We start from the raw sequence: 24,878 nt of genomic DNA, 5'->3' as shown, positions 1-24,878 counted from the left end.
ATTCACAGCGAATGTAGGATAAAGGTTGATTCTCACTATGCCTTCCGTTTCCATTCCATATCCATTCCATATCCGTTCCGTATTTTTTATTATATTGACGATATACGTAAGCTTCCGTTCCGTAGCAGTTCCATACTTTTTATTGTACAATTTATATCATTACGAAAGTTTTATTTTAAAAATTTGCATCTTTTGAAAATGGTAATAGATTTAATTAGGAGGTGAAAGAATAAATAAATATCAGCAAAATTTTAACAGCGCTGGTACAAATGTAAGAACTTGATAACGCTGTTTCCGATACGCTTCAGTCTGTCCGTCAAAAAAATGCATGGAAGGAAAGGATATGGAACGGAAGGGAAACGGAGCGGATAGTGTGCATTCATTTACATGTTATAATATTTTATGTAAACGGAAGGGAAACGGAAGGGAGCTGATATGGAAGGTATAGTGAGTATCAAGCTTAAAGATGGATGAGTTCATCAAGGAAAAATGCAAGTGGCGAATAATTGGAAACGTTGAAATGTAGACGTATTGATAATAATCCTACAGAAAGTGGAAAGAGAATGATGAAAATATTAACGAAAGAAAGGGATTCAAAGGTGCGAATGGCTATGAATGCAAATAAAACGAATGAATGGTAACATCTGACAGGTGTATTCTCGGCTTGAGATTAAATTTTATGAGGTGAGTTTGCCTACTGTGAAACTTTCCGATCTATTGTGGTCTTCTTATCTATATATGAACTTCACGAACCATATCCTTTTTTAAAAGTCTAATAAGTCGGCAGGGCCGGCGGAAGGGCCGGGAGGCCGCCCGGTGCGCTATATGCTAGGGGCGCCACGACAGCAACTAAAATACTTAAAAACAGTAATCTAAACAAATAGTAACGAATAACCAGATCAATAATTAATCGGTGCTATCAATTTTCACATTAAAATATCAGGAGTTACTACACCACATAGGGAAACTATCTGACTATACATTATAAACGCTACTATATCCTAGACCTATCCTATTATAGTTTACTGAAATTATGCTCAAAAATCCTTCGCGCGAAAGTTTTGGTATAGTTTTGATTTCTTCTATTTTATATGTTTTTTGGGTGCCCTATCCGAAACTGGGATTTACCAATACATTTTCGTCGAAGAATCTTAAACAAAACAAAATAAAAAAATATAGCCAGCAAAAAAAGAGCCTGCAAAATTGACAGTTTTAGACTGACTGCTCAAAATCGCACTATTTCTACTACCCTCACCCTTTATTTGTTAATGGCTGATATGCTCTAAAATTATATGAGGCAAATATTCATTCGCAAGAAGCTGAAGAGGATTCCGATATCCTTATTATAAAAAAAGCTTATAAGTTTGCCTCATTAATTAAAATAATTTATTAACAGTAAAGGGAAAAATATCAATCTTTCGGTGGTTTTGATTGTTCCGGATTGAATATGTACTAATACATGGTAAATGGTAGTAGAATCGTAGAATTTTCTCATTGGAGCAAGACAAAGAAATGCATCTCAAACACTGGCTGCACCTCATTTTGAAGCCGACAAAACTGTATCTGATCATATTATGCTGATTCTGCACGAAATAATTGATTGTGAAAAAGAAAAGAAAATTTTCTTAAATTCTTATAGAAAAATAATAAAAACTGCTTGTCAAACCAAACTAAATTCTAATATTATATATAGATATATATACAGAACGAGACTGCCGAAGTTGGAATTCTATATCTTATCACTGTATATACCGGGTGCTTCTCAAAAGTGGCACACCCCTATAACTTGTTTATTTTTTTAGATGAAAAAAATCAAAAAATGAGATTTGGTATGTGAGTGTACGACATAAATTAGTATTAATTGACGTATTCAATTGTTTTTGGTCACTTTCTGTTTCACCGGAAAGTACTACAACTTTTGATTTTTAAATGGCACCCCCGGTATATTTCTACTTTATGGCATATGTCAATTTTTGACATTTACGCATATGGTTTGTTTGAAATTGTAACATGCGATTTGTAACGACAATTTGACTCGAAATACAAAGTGTGTGGTACCGAATTATTCTTAAAAAAATGCTTTTTCCAAATATGCTGAAGAGCCACCCTTGTTTCATTTGAAAGAATTGAGATACGATTAAAAATACGATTAGGACATCTTTTAACCGGCCAGGACAAGACACGAACAACATTAGACAATCAAATGTTTTGGCTCCTTATTTAAAAATTGGTGTTTTTAACAGAGTCATGGCACTCTAGTTTGAAATTTAAAATAGATATATTTTTTTTTGACGAAAATGTCAAAAGTTGACAAATCATATGTGATATGTCATTCTACTCTGAGTGTCATTTTCTATTGAATAAAGTAGAAATATACCGAGGTGCCAGTTAAAAATCAGTTTTAGCTATTTCCGGTGAAACAGGAAGTGACTAAAAACAATTGAATACGTCAATCAATTCTAATTTATCTCATACACTAACATACCAAATCTCGTTTTTTTATCTAAAAAAATTAAAAAGTTATAGGGGTGAGTGAGTCACATTCAAGACGGACCCGATATAGAAAAAACAACTGCAACTAAAATTGAACGAAGAGAAGAATTATGAAGTGTCTTTGAAAATTTGGGGGGGGGGGGCGCCAGACAGGGTACTCGCCCGGTCTCAATATTTCCCTTCCGCCGGCCCTGTAAGTCGGATACTGAAGCTTCCATATATTTTGCGAATGGCTTATCATTAGCTAATACAAAGAATCGCACATTTACCAAGTTACAGCATTGACATTGTGTTCAACCGTTTCTTTTTCTAGTCGATAAAATCTACATATCCCTCAATCCCGGCTTTAACTGTCTATTGAGATTGCCATACCTTGTTAGTAGACCTAGTACAATATTGGCAGTTTTCTGTCTTTGGCAAGTAAAAGTAAATAACTGTCTAAAACTTTAAGCGAGTGTTCTATAAACTTTTTCACCTGCTTCTGGCTTAGTAAAATTGCCAACTATTCTAGAGATTTGTTGCCACTCACTATTCTGTAGTCACATGCCATTTATAGATCCAAAACCATTTCAATGGTGTTGGACCTATAAATGACATAGATACATTCAGAATTATTCTGCAGCGCTGTCAAAGCAGTTACAAAATTACCCACAAAACAGTGGGGACAGGCACAATAAGGAAAAGGTGCAAGTCAGTAGATTTACGATCAATTACATGGAACTCTGCGCATTTCAAACTACATTGAAGCTCCGTTTATAAAAACTATCGAGACTACTTTGACTATAGGCTTGGTGCATTCTCCGCCGGTGCTGCGACCATCGGAGAATATCGTAAATCGGTGTGAAAAACTATGAAGTTATAAAGGAGTTGAATATCCGGGAACGCCCTAATCGCAACGCCCTAATTTCACTCTCCTTTACGCGTTAACATTTTTTCGGCAATTTTATTAATATTTGAAATTGTCACAACACAACACGATGCCTAAGTAGAATTCTTTTTCACTTATTTTCTACTACCGGAAACAGCGTTACATCACATCATTGTTGAAATCAAATGAAATGCACCAAGCCTATACGTAAACTCTTGGAACACGTTTACAGGCAAAGGTAGGAAACAAACTGTGATTATACTAAATTTTCTTTAAAATAAAACATTCTCTACAACTGATTGTTGATTACAGAACATGATTTGTGATCATTCATTTATTAAATTTAATTAATTCTTAAAAGCTTTGTTTTTTGTTGTGTTAAAAGTGCGCTGTATTTTTTTTAGAAAATCATACTGTGTGTGTGTGTGTAAATGTTATATAAGTAAACTTCTAGTCCCAATTATAACGGTGTGGTGGCGCTGCCGGTCGCATATATTAACGTTCGGTTTCTAAACGTCCGTCCGGTCTGTGTATCAGTGCAGCCTAAGTTTGTACAACATTAGCGCCAGCCAACCCCCAAAGGCAATTAAGACGGTTTGCCAATTAACGGTCCAGAACTAATTATTAAAAATCCACACAGCCCGCTAGTCCTAAATGGCTCTAGTTCTCTACACACAGAGAAAACGTGATAGTATTAATAATCAAATAATCGACTTTGGCGGAAACATCAGAAATGATCAAACAAATAGCGAAAGGGTATCAGTTAAAACTTGATACTTTAAGTATAGAACTAGTCTTAGAAGCGTTTTAACAAAAACAAAACTGGAAACATCGGAACAAGAGAAATAGTGCATCTACCGGGTAATCTGTTAAAGCAGTGAGCCGTATATTGAAGGTACAAAATGTCCTCTAAATGTATGACATAACGAGCATAAGAAGCATGCGTAAACGGGTAAAACAATAAAGTCTGGCATTGTCAACAAACAATCTATTTCAGAATTTAGAATTAGAATTAGTGGGAGGGGGGTTAATCATTGCGACCTTACAGATCTATTGTGTCCCCCTTTCTTGAGTTATAACTCATCATACAGTCCCAGGGCTTTGACAAAAGCCAGTATCTGGGACGGTTTTATAGAGGGTAGTTCTCCATTTCCAATATCAGTCGTACCAAAATTCATTGCATGAATGGTTGTCGTCTCGGCGCACTCAGTGATGAGGTGTACTGGTGTCTCCCCATCTTCCCCACAGAATCTGCATTCGCCGTTTCTTCTTAGTTTCAATCTACTGAGGTGTTCATTGAGGAGACAATGTCCTGTAAAAAACCCCGTGACAGTCCGAAGATTGTTCTTACTTAAACCCAGGAAGATCTGTGATTTTTCTTGATCATAAGCCCTTAGAAACTTCTTCGAGTGTCTTAGACCGTTGCAAGATTCCCATTCCAGGTTGCGGATGGAATCTTTCAAGTTCTTGAGTTCCGCCTTGAGTTGGTTACCACTTGGAAAGCAGAACGGTTCTGGTCCAGTTAGTGGAGTGTTCGCTCCTTTTCTAGCTAGATTATTTGCTTTTTCATTGCCTTCTATCCCTTGGTGAGCAGGCACCCAGAGTAGGAGGACTTTGTTTTCTTTGCCTAATTTATTCAGCTTCTCTATGCATTCTTTGACCAATTTCGAATTGATTGATACTGAGTTGATCGCTTTTAACGCTGCTTGACTATCAGACAAGATGGCTATTTCTTGTTTCCGATAGTTCCTATCTCAGATAAATTGTACGCATCTTTCGATAGCGTAGATTTCTGAATGTAGGATACTAGGGTAAGTGCCCATTGGTTCGGAGTATTTAGCTCTCGACCCAAATACTCCGATCCCTGTTCCCGTATTGGTTTTGGAACCATCAGTATACCAAGTTATGGTATGGTCTTTTAACTGCTGGGCAAGCGTTTCACTCTTCTAATCCTTTTTATTGCTCAATACTACATTGAGATGTTTCTCAAAGTTGTACGTTCTTGGCATATCGTCCACTGGGAGTTGCAGGAGTGGTATTTCCTTTTTGAGGGTGTTCCAAGCCCCTGATCTGACAATTCTCCCAGTACAAATTCCGTTAGTAACCATTCTAATCATGGTTGCATTGGCATATCTACCAATGACAATGTGCAGTGGTGTTAGATCTAGAATGATCTCCATTGCTGCTGTTGGACAGGTTCTCATGGCTCCTGTGATGCAAACGCATGCTAGTCTCTGGACTTTGCACAGGTTTAGCCTTGCCGTCCGTTGCTCTAGTTTTGTGTACCAGGCAACTGCTCCATAAGTAATCATGGGTCTTACTATCATGGTATACATCCAGCGCAAAATGTTAGGGGAGCAGCCCCATCTATTTCCAGCCAGTCTTCTGCATATCATGAGAGCCTTTATGGCTTTGCTGGTAGTGTTCTTAATCTATACTAATATATAAAATCCTTAAGTGACTGACTCACTGATTAATCACGATCCTGCTCAAACCACTCAACGTAAGAAGCTCAATTTTGACATACAGGTTGATTCTAGGGTGTAGAGGTTCGATAAGAAGGGATTTTTGGAAATTTCAGTTCCAAGGGGGTGAAACCACCCCTCAAATATTACAATATTTTTTATTTAAAATACGGTCAAGTTTCCGAAGAAACGCTTAAACACGTATATTTTATTTTGTTTTTTTACATATTATAAGATTTTTTAAAAATGTATACAGGGTGTTTCGAAAAATCTTGTCAATGATTAATCACGATCCTGCTTAAAGAGCTTGACGTAAAAAGCTGATTTTTGGAAAACGGATTGACTTTAGGGTGTAGAGGTTCGATAAGAAGGGATTTTTCGAAACTCGAATTTTAAGGGGGTGAAACCACCCCTCAAATATTAGAATATTTTTTATTTAAAAACCGGTGAGTTTTTCGGAAAAAAACTCTTAAACACGTATATTTTATTTTGTTTTTTTTACATATTTTAAGATTTTTTAAAAATTTATACGGGGTGTTTCATAAAATATGACAATTATTACACTACATTATTACACAATCACGATTCGGCTTAAACTGCTTGACGTTTAAAGCTGATTTATGGCAAACGGATTGACTGTGGGATGTAGAGGTTCGATAAGGAGGGGTTTCTCGAATCTCAAATTCCAAGAGGGTAAAAACGTCCCACAAATAATACAATATTTGTTATTTAAAAAACGGTTAGTCTTTCGGGAAAACTCTTGGACACGCATAATTTATTTTGTTTTTTTACATATTTTGAAATTTTTTAAAAATCGTACAGGGTGTTCCAAGAAGTTGGGTAATTTATTAATCACGATTCTGCTTAAACTGTTTGACGCAAAAAGCTTATTTTTGGCAAACCCATTTTTTGAAAGTCAAATCCCAACGAGATGAAACTACCACTCAAATATTAACAAGTTATATAATAATATCGCCATATTGTTTTTTCTCATGCTGACATAAATGAAAGAACATTTTATCCAGTTTGTATGTTAATGGAAATTCTTGCTTTGATATTATATTACAAATGATTAATTCGACGTGAACGAAGTCGCGGGTACACGCTAGTATAATATAAAGTAGTCTTAAACTCGGGTTGTCCATATGGAACCTCATTGGAAAAAGCGTAACAAAAATAATATCTTTATCAATCCTAGTGTGAAGACATACAATGTGGAAATTCTCATTGGACACTCCCACACTTGACTGCATCCAACTTTTTCACGTGCTTTGTAATTGTTTAGTAGAGTACCCTAAAGAGTTTTAGGATTTAAGTTAGCTTACACTTAAGTTAAAATAAGTCCAAAGTTCTTTTAGTATTAATACTAAATTTCATGGTCTACCATATTCAAACAAATTCTGACTTTCTCATTGGCAATAATATACGTAACGCAAAGTCGCTGCGCTACTCCCATATTTTTCAATCGAGAATTGTTTAGTAACGCTGAAATCCAATCCATCAAAAATTTGCTTATACACAGCTTATTAAGCTCGAATTTTATTAAAAATTGATTTCAAATTTCTATTGTCAACTGCATATAATATTTTTCTTTGTGTACATAATGTAAATAGTGTTAACTGAAACTAATTAGGTCAAAATTAAATCCCATCTGCGCAAAATTCATATCTGAAATTAGTGTATTAATTTTGTAAGTTTTAATTGTTAAAACAAATATTATAGTTTTTTTATTGTTTGGAATAACTTTGTGGTTTAGTATAGATTTGTGCCAAATTGACTTTGTAACGTTCAATTTCAGAATGTATTTTTAAAAATTAAAAAACTTGTAATAAAAAGTAAAATACTTTTAATGTCAGAAAAACTAAAAATAATAGGTAATAATTTAATTTATAATTAATTTGTTTAATGCTCCATATATTTTACTTTTGTATGTGTTTTTAATAAAGTTTACTAGAAAGTTACTTGGTTAATCTTCTACTTGCCGTGCCATGTTCTATAGAGAGCGTCGACTACCTCTCGCATGTACTTGTGATGTGTGTCATCAGTGTTTCACAAGTATACGGGACCTACAGTTTACCGCCGAATCCGAACGGCACTATTTGAGAGGGTGATGTACAAGGCAAATATACTCAAGGTGGTTTGCCATTGCCTTCCTTGAGGTGGCGGCTCGCTGGTCGTTCTATTTAAATAAATCAACATTTTTATTTAAATAAATAAAGCGACCTACTGGCTGGGATCGAACTCAGTATCTCTCGCACCGCAGATCGACATACTACACTTAGTTATTGCCGGCTATTTTTATATAATTGGTCTTAACAGATGTATCATTGACAAAAATCATCATAATGGATTAGAAACAATTAATGATATTTCATAAACAATTTTATATATAAAATTATCGCGATCGTCAGTTTTCAATTCAAAACCATATTACTTATATGTAGACCGAAATATTTTAAAATTTAAGGTTTAAAATAATATACCTGTGTAACATATTGTAATTATTCTGTTTAAGACAAAAGAATCTTATTAGTGTTTCTGGTTTTGTATAAGTATAATATTGTTGCGGACCTGTGTGAACTCGGCCTTAGGCCGGCCACTCTGCCATGACTCATACGCTCTACGACGTTCTAAGAACGCGGCTAAGAATTCTCTAAACAAATCTGGATTGTCTGTTTCTCTCCTATATAAGCCGGCGCCAGAAGCCTGAAGAGGACAGAGAACAACAACCGGTCGACGCGTATATGCATCTACGAAGCTTATATGCATCTAAAGCTGAGGGGATTGACGGATAAAGTCATAGATAAATGAAATAAGTTTAAATTGGAAGGTGTCCATAAGGACAATGTAAACACTATTTCGCGCTTTTCTTGCAACGGTCGCGACACAAAGCTTTTGATAAATTCGGATCGGTTCGGCTTTTTCTGGAATTATGTCGCCAAATATTATTTATTCAAATTTATTATTATTTTATTTTATTATTAAATAAAATACAGTGTGTTGCATACAAGAAACTTTATTTTATATAAGAACATGTATGTGAAATACCTATGAAACATTGGAAACCGACGTTATGCCACGATCCACGATGGTTTTTGCAGTTCACAGTTCACAACACAGTTTTTTTAGTTTTTAATGCCACTTTTTAATTATCACGGGTTTGAGTAACTTTAAGAATGGACGCTTTAAACACTTTTCGGTATTTTTTCAATGAAGGCGGTTAAATTTTAAAAGATTTTATAATTTTTGAAGATTCTGTCTTTGACAAGAGAAAATTATTTCTGTTATTGTTTGGCGGTTTTCTTAGCAACTGCTATAGCAGCGCCAGACCGCGTACAACGGTAGCGACCCAAAACAATTATATATTTTGACGGACTTTCCAGTCTAAATTTATTTCCTTAATCTATGGATAAAGTCATTCACAAATTTTGACAATATGAAGAAGAAACGACAGTATATATTTTATGACAGTGATGCGACAGTCTGATAAATGTGCGGTTGTTTGTATTAGTCATTGAACATAATGAGCTGTATTGTGGTTTTGGTCTGAAAATTATTAGAGATTTTTAACAGAATATTTCGGCAGTTTGATTTCGGAAAAGGCCAATATCGACTCTGAAATTCAGCACAGGATTAGCAGCGCCTCAAGAGCATTCTGGAAATTAAAAGACAGGGTTTTCTACAGTCATAACTTGAGTACAAAAACGAAACTTGCAGTGTACTGAGCAATTATAATCCCCACCATGTTATATGGGAGCGAAACCTGGGTTCCGTACCGCCGACACATGAACGCATTAAACAAGTTGCAACAGAGACACCTTTGACAACTCTTAAGAATCCGATGGCCCCATCATGTCTCAAACGTATCGGTCCTTGAAAAAGCTAACTGCGAGAGTATTGAAGTCATGGTTACAAAATCCCGCTTAAGATGGGCTGGTCACGTATGCAGAATGCAAGAAAAACGCATACTAAAATCTCTGCTTTACGGTGAGCTTGTAGACGGTAAGAGGAGGCCGGGTGGATAACTCAAAAGGTACAAGAACATTATTCACGAAAACTTAAAGGGGATTAACATGCAGAATGAGTGGGAAGAAGTAACTCGTAATAGAACTCAGTGGAGAAGAATTGTAAACTCAGTTAAGAGCGACAACTAAAAAGTAAAGAGGCAACAAAGCAATGAGATTTTTGAATGTCCGGATTGCGGTAGACAGATAACATCACGTATCGGGCTTTTCAGTCACAGAAAATCCCATAAAAGAAATCGCCTTGCGTGACCATATTTTGATGCGTGTCAAATACTCGTCAGCGAGTAATGACAGTATGTATATATGCACATAATGAGCTGTATTGTGGTTTTGGTCTGCAAATTATTAGGGATTTTTAACAGGACATGCCTGGAGAATATAACCAAGAGACCAGAAGATGACCACAAATAGATTTGAAAATGTCGCGGTGGAACAGACCGACAGCCAACTCATAAATCTAATTTAATATAACCTAAGAATATGGATTTTTCCAAACTTAACAAGATTTTCTTGCAGCGAAACTTTACACTAAATTCGTTATAATAAAAAAATACAATATAGCATGCAAAACAACGTAAACTAATAATGAAAATTTTAAAATCCCTTCTTTTTAACTCGATAACGTTCCCGTTATCCCCACCTCCTTTGTAAGTTCTTCCACCAACAAGCTATGCGACACGAGAGCGACAATACGCTAGAAAATGCCGCATCGTTACCGCTTATCGGGGAGCCGATTTATAACAGACAGCGCCCCCTTGACTGATGACAGTGACTATCGAGATGCCGTTCAAATTGGAGCCGAACATTCCACGACGCCCGCCTAGCTAATGGAATATTTTCAATAGTTAGGCGCGAGGAGCAGTTAGCGTGCCCCGAAAATAGTTTGCGATACGTTTTCCAACCAGTGGATTAATTAAAAGTCGATCTATCAGCGAACGGCGCCAAGCGACGTCGATAGAAGAGAATGACGGCCGCGTGGTTGCGGTGAAGGATATTTGCCTCCGTAGGAAAGGAATCTGTTCTTGGTATTTTTCGACAAAAATGTTGTTAGAATGCAGAAAAAACTCCATGCAACTGTTTATGTTTGTTAGGATCTAATTTAGTAACAAATATGTATATTTTAACTAATTTATAATAACTATCGGCCGAACAAAAGAATACGAACTTCCACTAACCATAGCCTTTATAGACTTTGAGAAGGTTTTGAACTTGATATATCCTATGACCATAATAGAAGCCCTATCGAAACAAAGTACTGACAGGCCTTGAAACTCTCGCCAATATATACAAAGAAGCCAAAGCAAGAGTAATGATATACAGGGTGAGTTTCCTACGATGTTCTCTATGGGTATCTCGGAAACTACTGGAGATAGAGAGTCGGTTAAATGGGGAAAGAATTGCAGTTTTGTGGGGTCATAAATATGCGCTTTTCAGATTTTTTAAAAAGTTCATGGCTTACTAGATATTTAAAAAAAACAAATTTTGGCTATTTTAAAAATTGTGCCTAATTCCATTATAAGCTATTTTAGACAAAAAGTTTTCAGATAAAAGTTGTAGATAATCACATCCTTAATGAGACTGTGTTCTCCGTTTTTTTCTAAAACCTGTCATTTTTGACATATGACACAAACATATGTTTTTTTAAATGGAAACCATAGTTGGCCATGACTTCATAAAAAGCGCCATTTTTTAAGCTTTTCAGCGATATAAGCTATAATATGTTTTCTTCGAAAAATTACTGAGTTATAGCCAATTCTTATCATTTTTAAACAATTTTACTTAGCCATGGAAAGTTTAATCGTCTTTGCCCTTATAAATGTGAAGCTGTCACATCTAAACTTTGTAAATTAAAATAAACAAAAATTGTAAATATGATTGTTTCAAATGAAGAAAAGCGTGTAGGATTATTGGTTCAACTTTTCTTGACCACACATTTTCGAGGATACGTTGACCGGTGAATGTTACGTTTTTTAGAAAACTGTTTTCGAGAGATGTTAGAAAAGTTAAATTTAGTTATAGCCAGTTCTTATCTTTCTTGACTAATTTCAGTTAGATTGCATGGTATTCTTATTCTGTTATGATTTATCTATATATATAAATCTGACTGTCCTGACTGATACTGACTCATCAACGCCCAGACCAAACACTTGACCCTAGAAAGCTGAAATTTTGCACAGGGGTTCCTTTTATGATGTTTACGTAAGATAAGAAAGGATTTTTAAAAATTCATCCCCTAAGGGGGTAAAAAGGGGGGTGGAATATTACAATATTTTTTATTTAAAAACGGTCAAGTTTCCGAAAAACGCTGAAACACGTATATTTTATTTTCTTTTTTTACACATTTTCAGATTTTTTAAAAATGTATACAAGGTGTTTCGAAAAATCTGATCATTGATTAATCACGATCCTGCTTAAAGCGCTTGACGTAAAAAGCTGATTTTGGAAAACGGATTGACTTTAGGGTGTAGAGGTTCGATAAGAAGGGATTTTTCGAAACTCGAATTCTAAGGGGTGAAACCGCCCCTCAAATATTAGAATATTTTTATTTAAAAACGGTCAAGTTTCCGAAAAACGCTTGAACACGTATATTTTATTTTCTTTTTTACATATTTTAAGATTTTTTAAAAAATGTATACAGGGTGTTTCGAAAAATTGATTAATTGGTCATTGATTAATCACGATCCTGCTTAAAGCGCTTGACGTAAAAAGCTGATTTTTGGGAAAACGGATTGACTTTAGGGTGTAGAGGTTCGATAAGAAGGGATTTTCGAAACTCGAATTCTAAGGGGTGAAACCACCCCTCAAATATTAGAATATTTTTATTTAAAAACGGTCAAGTTTCCGAAAAAACGCTTAAACACGTATATTTTATTTTCTTTTTTACATATTTTAAGATTTTTAAAAATGTATACAGGGTGTTTCGAAAAATCTGGTCATTGATTAATCAAGATCCTGCTTAAAGCGCTTGACGTAAAAAGCTGATTTTTGGAAAACGGATTGACTTTAGGGTGTAGAGGTTCGATAAGAAGGGATTTTTCGAAACTCGAATTCTAAGGGTGAAACCGCCCCTCAAATATTAGAATATTTTTATTTAAAAAACGGTCAAGTTTCCGAAAAACGCTTGAACACGTATATTTTATTTTATTTTTTACATATTTTAAGATTTTTTAAAAATGTATACAGGGTGTTTCGAAAAAATTGATTAATTGGTCATTGATTAATCACGATCCTGCTTAAAGCGCTTGACGTAAAAAGCTGATTTTTGGAAAACGGATTGACTTTAGGGTGTAGAGGTTCGATAAGAAGGGATTTTCGAAACTCGAATTCTAAGGGGTGAAACCACCCCTCAAATATTAGAATATTTTTTATTTAAAAACCGGTGAGTTTTTAGGAAAACTCTTAAACATGTATATTTTATTTTGTTGTTTTACATATTTTAAGGTTTTTTAAAAATTTATACAGGGTGTTTCATAAAATATAACCATTGAGTAATCACGATTCTACTTAAACTGCTTGACGTTTAAAGCTGATTTTTGGCAAACGGATTGACTGTGGGGTGTAGAGGTTCGATAAAGAGGGGGTTTTCGAATTTCAAATTCCAAGCGGGTGAAAACGACCCACAAATATTACAATATTTGTTTATAAATACGGCGAGCCTTTCGGGAAAACACTTGGACACGCATAATTGATTTTGTTTTTTTACATATTTTGAAATTTTTTAAAAAATCATACAGGGTGTTCCAAAAAGTTGGGTAATTGATTAATCACGATTCTGCTTAAACTGCTTGACGTAAAAAGCTTATTTTTGGCAAACGGATTTTTCGAAAGTCAAATTCCAACGAGATGAAACTACCCCTTAAATATTATACCAAGTTATATAATAATATCGCCATATTGTTTTTTCTCATGCTGACATAAATGTAAGAAAATTTTATCTTAGTTTGTATGTTAATGGAAATTCTTGCTTTGCTTGATCATCACCATTACAAATGATTAATCCGACGCGAACGAAGTCGCGGGTACACACTAGTGACTTATAAAAAGTCAGAATATATCATTAAACGGTTCTTTACAATTTACATTGCACAAACCAAAACCTGAAAAAATAATATCACTACATATTTTAGAAAATGTTAAAAAAAATCCGCTATTGTTTTGAATTACATATTTTTAAAACTGAATTACTACCTGTTCTCACAGAAGGAGCGGTCGACTTAATTAAACTTCCCTCGTACCGCCACTTCGAGTGCCTCTCTTAATTCATAAGTTCTTTTGTAAACCTTATTGTTAACTATACCGCATAAACAATTCTAAAATGGATAGGTCAGGTGATCGAGGAGGCCCATGCAATTAGTCCACCTCTTCCTATCCCTGCGTTTGTATAATTATGATATAAATAATTTTAACATTTTTTTAATTATGGGAGGTGGGGGTGGTGTGTCATAATGAAAGTCATGTTGGAACCACTCTATTGATGCGCGAGTATCTACACGCTTTTCAATTCATATTTACAATTTTTTTTATTTTAATTTACAAATTTTGGATGTGACAGCCTCACATTTCTGAGAGCAACGGCGATTGAACTTGTTTCCATGGCTAACTAAGTGAAATTGTTTAAAAATGATAAGAATTGGGTATAACTCAGTATTTTTTCGAAGAATATTATAGCTTATATCACTAAAAAGCTTAAAAAATGGCGCTTTTTATGAAGTTATGGCCAACTATGGTTTCCATTTAAAAAAAAAATATGTTTGTGTCGTATGTCAAAAATGACAGGCTTTAGAAAAAAACGGAGGACACAGTCTCATTAAGGATGTGATTATCTACAACTTTTATCTGAAAACTTTTTGTTTAAAATAGCTTATAATAAAATTAGGGACAATTTTTAAAATAGCTAAAATTTGTTTTTTTCGAAATATCTAGTAAGCCATGAACTTTTTCCAAAATCTGAAAGGCGCATATTTATGATCCGACAAAACTGCAATTCTTTCCCCATTTAACCGATTCCCTATTTCCAGTAGTTTCCGAGATACCCATAGAGAACATCGTAGGAAACTCACCCTGTATAAAACAATCCCAGAGTTCCCAACTGGCAAAAGAGTACGACAGGGAGAGGCGAAATCCTCAAAGCTGTTTACAGCAACATTAGGAGAAATCTTCCGTCAACCTAACCATCTAAGATTCGCTGATGATATAGTCCTAATTGCCAATAGTCCTAAAGAACTACAAGCATAAATTAATAAACTAAATACACCCAGCAATAAAGTGGGTCTCAAATTGAATTTAGCAAAAACTAAATACAACAAACTAATAGTTAGACAACAATGGGCCCAACTACAAAGAGAGTATGTAAGGAAGGCTACACCATAATTGGAAATGGTTGAATAAGCTGAAGATTATTTTGAGATGGATGTATTGACGCAAATTGAAGCATGTTTTGAATACCGTATGATCGTAAAAAACGGCGTGAAAGGCGGCTGGGAAATGACAATCTCTAATCCTCAATTTCTAGACGTCATTTACTATAAATTAACATAAAACTTGTCAAAAATTAATACTAAGTGTTTTAGATACACAAATCTATTTCCAAAAAAAAATATTTTTCGTCGAATTTCTCGACACCATGTAATTTTTTAATTCATTAATATAAAAATAAATTACAACCTTCTTAAGGCCAACTGGCAGTCAGCGCCAGTACAAAATAAAGAAGTGTACGGGCTAAGTAATGACATCTAGAGCTTGATTTCGCCAAAATTATGATCGATTGTCATTTTCCGGCCTTCTTCTTTCTCGATTGTACGATATTTTTTGATATCTGAGTTCTACATGAAACTTTAAACGTACTTTTGTATAACATCGTACATTTAAATTTAGGCCTTTTTAAACAATTTCAATTTTAACTCAAAACAACATTTGAAGAGGGAAATCATTCAGAAATTTATGTTACTTGTTTTTTAAAAAAAGTCATAACCTAATTAGACTTAGTGCTCATCATTATATCACAAATGTTACGTTAACAAAACTAAGACAAACAGCATTTTTTTAATTTATTTACCATCCAAAATAAAAGTTAATTTATAAAGTCTAAATACAATAGTCTTCAAGATATTTCCAAGTATCATTATCTTGTTATTAAAATGCTATATCCTCATCACATCACTAGTTACAACGAATGGTGTTAAAAATTATAAAAATCAGGGATATATCAAACAAAATACTAAAATAAGTAGCTACCAATTGATTCTTTAAAAAGAAGCATCTAGAATATAAAAATCAAAGTGGATGAAAATTATTAAAAGATGTGATTTAGTTGAAATAGGCAAATTAACAGCCGCTTCTGGCGTGTCCATGCATTTTGTATTGTGCGGACAGTGTACCGAAGGAAATAAAATAAAACGAAGATTCATATACTAGTGTATTTTTATTTAAACCATCAACCCAGATCCTGAGAGCAGCTATATGTTTAAAACAAAGTCCTGTATAAATTGGCGCCCAACGTGGGGCCATATGTGTCGGTAAATTTTGTGTTAAGCGAGCAATGTAGAATATTATGATTATAGAAAAGACATTTTGACTTACCTCTGACGACTAGCCGAACGGGATGACTGGTCAAGGCATCCTGCGTATGAAAATCACTGGCCGTCACTTGACATTCCCAACTGCCATCATCAAATTCTAACTGCGCCGCACGCACCCATATGGAACAATCGCCATTCTGTTGATTGGGCGAAGCCCACTCGTATTTATGAGGATACATGCCCATCGGCTGAAAAAGAAAAACATATTAGAAACTTAATAATAATAAGAAAAGCAAAAAGTGTTAATATTTTATGTTATTCCGCTTTTAATAAACTTTAAATTTATTCATAAAAACTAATAATAAATAATAACATAAAAAAATAATATTAATTTTTAACGGTTTCGCAGATACACGCAGTATTATTTCATGTGTCTCTTTCAACGGTAAAATACGAGAGAAAAATCATGGATGGCTTTGATAAAAATAAAAACCGTTAAAAATCCTGTAATACTCTAAATACAAAAAATGTTTATTTTTTAATTCTCCATCTATTGATAAAATAATATAAGGGCTGTTAAAAAAAGAAAGAAAAATTATTTTATATTTTAGAAAGTATGGCGTAGAATTTTGAACGTCCTGTATGATTTATATAGCACAGTAAGTACAGACCATCTCAAGTAAATACCTAATCTAATTTTGATTTCAAGACAGTTCTTGCATTTTTAATATTTTTTTTAAGAAAGGCTGAAAAAAAATTATTTATTTATTAATATCGAAATATATTGACTCATATCCTAGGATTATTTAAAGTGATCTGAAAGGAAGTCAAAAATGTAATTTTATACAGGATGTTTCATTTTAAAAAATGAACCCTATCTACTCACACTTTATTGAGCAACCCTATAAAAGTTAAAATATTTTCCGGAAATACATCCACGTACATACCTTAGGTTTGCACTTTAACAAAATTCCCGAATTTTTTATTCTAAGAGAAATATAAAAAATCGAAATATATATTATAATCGAAATGTAAAAAATATGATTGAGAACAAATTAGAAAAACTGTAAAGTCGATTGGATATCGATTGGATGATTCCAGATTGTGGTACGAAGAACTCATTGACCGACTGTTAATCCGTCATCCGTACCACAAGATTTACAATACAGAATGTATGAGAAGCACTCGGAACATTACAGTATGGCTGCCTGTCTGTACATGAGCTGTAGGAAGTGTATTTTATTGATTTTACTTGAATAGAAATGAAAACAAAAATACAGAGAGCGAATGACAACAACTCGAGGGCTGAGAACCATAGGGTACCCAAACGACATTTTCGTTTTTCTTAGAAAAATGAATTTTATAGTTCGATACTCGATAAATTCATTATGATAACAGAAATGAAATTAAAATATATTTGAGGACGTTGCATACGGATTTGTTTATAAAAAATACCCAGAAAGCTGCTGTAAAAAACTCGAATTATGTACTTTTTCGTTTTTTTTTTGGAAAACGCTGCTACCGCTTGGAACCTTGTGGCACTGTAAGCGCTATATTTGAAATTATATGGTTCTATTAAAAAAAGGAAATGTGGTTGTGTAAAGAAAGCTAAAGAAAAATTTGGAAATTATTGTAATTTTATCAAAGAAAAACACAAGTTCCCCAAACCAACTTTATACTAAACGTACTAAAACAAACTTTATACCAACGTACTAAGTAAAAACACGTACTTGAAACTATATTTCCCTGTTGATTCTGGTGCCATAATATGTCAATATAATAAAAAAAATTACAGCAAATTGAAGATAATGATCTATAGAACAGATTCCTGCAATAAAGTGAATTTTGAAAAAAAATATCGCTTGGAACCACTATGGTTCTCAGCCCTCGAACTGTCAAATCGGTTGGTATCAATATTTCCAGATCATTCAAGTATAATAATTGGAGTACGTCAGCGGGTGTCTATATATTTTTAAACCCATATCTACTGTAAGAAAAGGAAAAATATCATCCATCGATTTCACATTTCCCAAAATCGGCGCTTCTAGTCAATAAATTTTATGCAGTTGCGAAATAATAAATTATAAATTATTTTGAAATAACGTATCGACGCATGCATTATGCGTTGTTCATTCACAGCAAAATAACCGTACCACCACTAGGAAACAATAACTTACCGACGTGTACATACGTTCCGATGGTAACGGATTTTTACACCATTAAATTCAGCGGTTCAACGTTTTACCAAACCGGTTGAAAATTATTCGAAAATTTACAGCCGATTTTGGAAAAGTTGCAAAGCTGTTGGCACTCGGGTTTTTTATTTTCGCGGAAAATATTCGTTTTAATTAAAATTATATGAAATTCCGGCAATAAAAATGAGAAGAGCAAAGTGGAGCCCGATGTCGACGAAAAAATACGCTCTCTATAAATTTTTCAAACGATCGCGATGTTAAGCATTTCGAAAAGCGCATTTTAAACCATGACTATTCGGAATTATTTGGTTTTAATTCTGTCCCGGGTATTAAAAATTGTCAAAGTTATTAAAAACTGTAAAAAAATAAGTCCCAATGGAACCGGTATTAGTAATATAACGTTATTACTGAAATATACTTAATGACCACGTTTTGATATGGACATCTTGCTCTAGTACCGGGCTGGCAACTCTTACTTTTTGATCGTTATTTACATGTGTGGAAGCAAACCGCATAGAGATATTATTAAGTCAGAGTGAGAGAAATGCGACGCGACCGTGTTCTGTTGCGGCGTTACCACATTTCCCCGGTACGCCTTTCCCTATCAAGTAAAGCAAAATCACGATCGTAAACCGCTTATTTTTGAAAACACTTTTTTTCCGAAAAAATAACTAGTTTCTGAGCATTAACAGTTGCATCTGAAATGGAATTATAAGAATATCGTTAGGCTGTCTATTTTTTTATAACGAAAAACGTCAGTAACCGCGATTATTTAAAAACTCAACTTTATAACACATAACACGCGATAACTCAAGAACTACTTTAGATATTGAAACTTTTGATTTATTTTGAAGTTCGGATCTTTTATACAATGAATTTGGTCAAAATTAAATTTTTTATTCAAATTAAAATTTTACTTAAAACCCATCTATTTACTTTTAATGCATTGCAATTTTCAGCAACCGTGTAACTTTTTTATTTATAAAGATTTTCACATACTGTCTACAAAGAAAATATAGCAGAAATATATTAAGAAAGTTTTCATTAATAAAGAGTTCTAATAGCGCGACCACTGTCGAATACCAACTCAACTCCACTTATTTTTACCAATAGCGCAAGTGTTTCTAACTTACACTTTTATGATGACTACGTTTTTTTAATTTTCAAGCTATAGGGAAAATTGCAAATACTCGTTAAGAACCCCTTCTTAGAATTTTAGTACTGATCGGGTCGGCCGGTCGACCGCGACTAATCTGCTTCTAAGTTTCTTAGCAATGTGCACGCGGTTTCTCGGTTTATTTCATACGCTTGGCAACGTTTTTACTATTCTCTTTTTGTTCAGTACATTATAAACTCATTTTACTCTTCTTACATACGAAAATCTCGACCAAAAAATAACCTTTGTCAGCCTTTAGTATAAATTTATTAGACGTACTATTAATAGCTAAATAATTAGCTATTAATAGTACGTAGCTAATTTATTAGACCTACTAAAATTCTAGGCGAAAAAATATGAATTGTTATTTGATTATAATAAAACTCAAAAAATATAAAGATTATCAAAAACTTCTTTTTTCTTTGGTTTAAGTAATTAAAGTTATTTCATTTAGTTAAGTATTTGGTATCTAGATTAAACTTTGTAGAGTTTCAAGAAGTTTTTTCGGAAGTAATTGCTATTAATCAACATACTTTCATTATTTTGCTCTCAAAGAAAGTGAACTCCTCATTTTCTTTTATAGTCTTCAATAAAATAAAAATAAAAAATTAAGGAGAAGAGAGTGAGTGAGAGAGACCTAGTGTATCTTACTTATAAAAATAAAACTGAGTAAATTTAGTTCTTTATAATTTTATTTTATTTATGTAACATTGACATAATTGGTCATGTTCTGCTTATAATTTTACACTAAACAATACTACAATACTCCTCTCTATACACAAATAAAATCATAAAAAAATCATAAAAAACTTAAGTTTTTTTCTCTTGGGCTGGAATTTTCGTCGGTCAATACGTGTTACGACGATTCTATATTGTGATGAACTAAAACTGCGATTGTACGCATCAATTGACTTCGATTGACGGGTGTACATTTAGTTGCCTATATCGATACACTGGATAGAGAATGTCCAGTTTATGAGAACGAGGCTTAACATTTGTATTATCCATATAGCCTGCTCTGACACACCAAATAACGTCATTGTTTTAACTGCCATTGTTACAACTTTATATTAATATTTAATCAAACATGCAAGCAAGCAAATAACAAAATAAGGTTTAAAAATCTTTGTTGCTTTTGCAGAATATTTTTTTGTAGAAGGAATAATTCTTTTTGAAGAGTCAATTTAAAACAATGTAAAGTTTTATCTAATTATGGTTAGAACCTTAGGTACATTTTTACATAATAAATTTATATAAAAATTATAAAATAATACAATGCACATATAAAAATCATGTGATTGTAAAGAAATGCGTATCATATACAAATAAATTAAGGCCAAAACTAGAATCAAAAGATTTGGAGACCTGAGAAATGCAACCCCTATAAGCCTTAGTGATAAACTGACACACACGTTACTTTGGCTATCTAAAACTAAAATCTAAAAAAAAATTAACTATTAGCTAAAATAAGCTAGCTATATTTGACAGTAATTATTTTTTTCTAAAATTTAAACTTATTTAATGACAATTCATGTATTTTCAATATATTTCAATAAGTTTCTAAATTTGAAAATTCTATTTTCCCACTAATTTTCATTCAATTTCTATTCTAAGGCTTGTCCGAACTGTATTCCGGAATCTTTGGCAGCATATTCTGCAGATAAAAATAAGTAAAAACTTCGTATAAAAGTATGTGCTAAAATGCTTAGTTTCCGAGATATAGAGTGAAAAAGTTTCATTTTTATTTCGATTTTTTCCAAATCATTTCTGAAGTAACGTGAATATTTGGATAAACATTAGTGTCTGAGAGTTTTTGACTTGAAAAATTTGATTTTGATGGTAATATGACTCCTATTTCTAGGGCCGGGAGTGGTTGCAGTGAAGGGAGAAAACATCCCAAAAGGGGCGGCCATCACGGTCTTTCTGCAGAGGAGCAAAGTGGAAAACATCGTCTACTTGCTGAGTCTTATCCAGGCTCAGAACTCCAATGTAAGGACATCGAGTTGGCGAGTCATCAACTCGAGGGAGGAGGCTCACGGTCAGGTCTTCAAAATAAGAATTGACCTCAAATCCAAGGAGGCAATAGAGAAAAAAGGATATATTAGTTCTATTATTGATACGGGACAACACCGGTATCAGGTAAAAGGAGAGACCAAGTTAAAGAAGTGGAGAAAATGGAGACAGATCCTCCAGCCTCCTCCTCACGGGTACCTCAGCCGGAGGCAAGCTCCTTGACTGTGAAGAACACGGAGGGCCAAACACCAACCGTGGAAGGGTGTGTAACCTTGGAGGAAGAACATCTCTGCTGTTAGAGGAGCATGGGAAATACCCTGTCCCTCCTACAACAGAAAAATGCATGATGGGATATAGACTGTGTGATGGGTTATAACTCAAGGAAGGGAAGCACAATATATTTTTAAGGTCGCTGTGATTAACCCCTTACTCATTCTACATTCTACATGCGTCTTGGTGGAGTCCGATCTCGCAATATTTGTATCATATGTTAATACGGTTCAAAGTTGCGTAAAGAAAGTTTTTAATGTAATTATGTCGAATTGTTTGACCTTGGATTAAAATAATATTATGCTAAAACTTATAATATTATGTGATGTTCAATTTAATAGATATGTGGGTGTGCAAGTATTCGATATGCAGTGATATGCTGGACAAAATACTGTTAGATTTTCATCCAAAGAGTAAGCACTATCAAAATATGTTATACGTTATAACTCTTGAGGGAAAGAGTTGAAAATATTTCGTAATATGGTGAAAAAAAGCGGCTATAACTGTTCATTATTTAGAGTTTGATTACTAATAGTTACATATTAATAATTTAGAGTTTACTAAACTTTGAAAAAGGTATTTATAATAAATAGAAGTTACACTATGCCTAATAGTAATTGAATAAACTTAATTTAAGTATTTTTTGTCGAAATTAAAAAGATGTGAACTTATAACTTATAAAATGAATATACAGAATGGTTCTGGGGTCCAACTATAATACCAGTTAAAATATCTGCACTTATTTCTGGGACACGCTGTATAAAAATCGTGTGATTGTAAAGAAATGCATGTCATATACGAATAAATTAGAGACAACCCTAGAATCAAAAGATTTAGAGGCGCGAGAAATGCAACCTCTATAAGCCTGAGTGAGTGATAAACGGGCCCATACGTTACTTTGGCCGAACATAAAAACCCACTAGAAAAAGCACCACTAACTCTGTTACAAAAGAATCGTAAATATGTTTGTAACGAGGTAACTGGCATCGCGTGGCGCATCCATCAACTGTGTAGCTGCACCAAAAAAGGCACAAAAACCAACTTAATATTTACGATGACACTGGGACGGCTGAACCACATATTACCTTGTTCAGAGGTGTGTTGTGCCGCATTCATAAATTTATAAATGCAGTCGATATTGTGCGGAGTTTTTGGGAAAAAATGCTCTTTATCATTAATTACCAGGTACATAAATTAAGTTTATAAATTACAAACACTGCGAACTCTACCTTGATTAAAATTTAATGTCTCTGTATTTATATACAGCGCCAGTATGTATATTAAAAACCATAGAGATAAATTTGAAAAAAGTAATTTTGAAATGAAAAGTTGAGTTCTGATATTATTTTACTAATTTGTTGAATACTATGGGTTGTTCACCACATACGACACGGAGTATTGTAGCTAAACGATTAGATTTTTACAAATTGTAAGTTTTGGGCTCGTAGAAGGACTATTAGAGATACAATTTAAAAATAATTTTACAAGATACAGAGCGTCTCAAATAAGTAAAAAATATTATAGTTGTCTTTTTTAAATGGAACACTCTGTATATTATTCTATTTTAGATTCTACGGTTAAAATAAAGGTAAATTTGATTAAGGTTAATCACACTTAAACCTTACCGTTTTTGAAATATTTTCAATTTTGTGATATAGCAGTAAAATATTTAAGGCATGATTTCTCCAAGGGTATTAAAAGTTTTAATACTAAATATTTACTAAATTGATTGAATGATTATTTATTGATCAGATATTGTGTTACAATAATAAAAATTATACTACCTTATACCGAATGAATAAAAGTTTATATTAAATTACTAACTTTAAACGGCAATAACTTGTTTAGTTTAAATAGAACACCCTATATATTTTACGGGAATTAATGCACAATTTAATTGTCTATCAAACTGTATAATGCCATTTTTTACCTGTCTCTTGAAGTTTTCGTAGAAAATGCATTTTCTTATAATTTAGACCCCATTTATCACTATACCCTTAGAATATTGACATTTTAGATTTTTTTAAAGCAACATATGTACAAAATTTACAGGTGGTAAAAATAATAATATTGCGAGCCCATTTGTTTACAAAAAGAAAACTATTTAAATCTTTGTAAAAGAGTATACCAATTATTACTAATTATTAATATACCACCATTATTTCCGCCCAAGAAGTAGTTAATTGCATACTTAATTGTTTTAATTAATAAATTATTCTAAATAACTGTGGATTTAACTCAGAAATAAATACAATAATAAGTTATGAAAACAAACGCCTCTGTTGTTATAAATAACCATTTGTCAAGAAATGAAATAAAATTTATAAAGTGTTTAAAAAGTGTTTTTAAAAAGCATAATTTCTTAATAATTGGCAACATAGGTAGTAGATTAAATTTACAAGTAAAATTATTTTACTTGTAAATTTAATCTACTACCTATGTTGCAGGATCAAAGCAAACAGCAAAGATCCAATTGTTCTCAAAATTTAACCAACAAATTTTTTTGGAAAGTTTCAAAGTAAAATAATTTGCTTATTTTGGACTTATTTGAAAAACGGTAAAGAGAAAATATGATTCTTTTATCGATATCTACCAACCCTGAAAATTTCTGCACTTATTTAAAACTCACCTTGTATATACAGGGTGGTCCGAACTATATTCCAGAAACTTCGGCAGCATATTCCACAGACCAAAATAAGTAAAAAAGTTCGTATAAATGTATGTCCTAAAATGCTTAGTTTCGGAGATACAGAGTGTAGAAGTTTCATTTTTATCTCGATTTTTTCCAAATAATTTCTGAAGTAACGTCAATATTTGGATGAAAATTAGTATCTGGGAGTTTTGTGACACGAGAAATTTGATTTTGATGTCAAAA

General features: G+C 33.3%; 1 protein-coding gene across 2 annotated transcripts in view; it reads right to left on the bottom strand.

Annotated features, from left to right (window-relative positions):
- The window catches only part of LOC115887727 (hemicentin-1), a 691,696-nt gene that overhangs the window by 528,727 nt on the left and 138,091 nt on the right, over positions 1 to 24,878 (bottom strand). For both annotated transcript variants that reach the window (XM_030907200.1, XM_030907201.1), the window contains exon 2: positions 16,431 to 16,617. In XM_030907200.1, coding sequence (XP_030763060.1) covers positions 16,431 to 16,614 — 184 coding nt within the window. In that variant the 5' untranslated portion in view covers positions 16,615 to 16,617. The remainder of the gene's footprint in view (positions 1 to 16,430; positions 16,618 to 24,878) is intronic.

The sequence above is a fragment of the Sitophilus oryzae genome, unplaced genomic scaffold, assembly GCF_002938485.1.
Source record: "Sitophilus oryzae breed Bouriz unplaced genomic scaffold, Soryzae_2.0 scaffold_614_pilon_pilon, whole genome shotgun sequence".
Classification (NCBI taxonomy): Eukaryota; Metazoa; Arthropoda; class Insecta; order Coleoptera; family Curculionidae; genus Sitophilus; species Sitophilus oryzae.
Note: the sequence above shows the minus strand (reverse complement) of the source record. Positions and strands in the feature narration are given on the sequence as shown.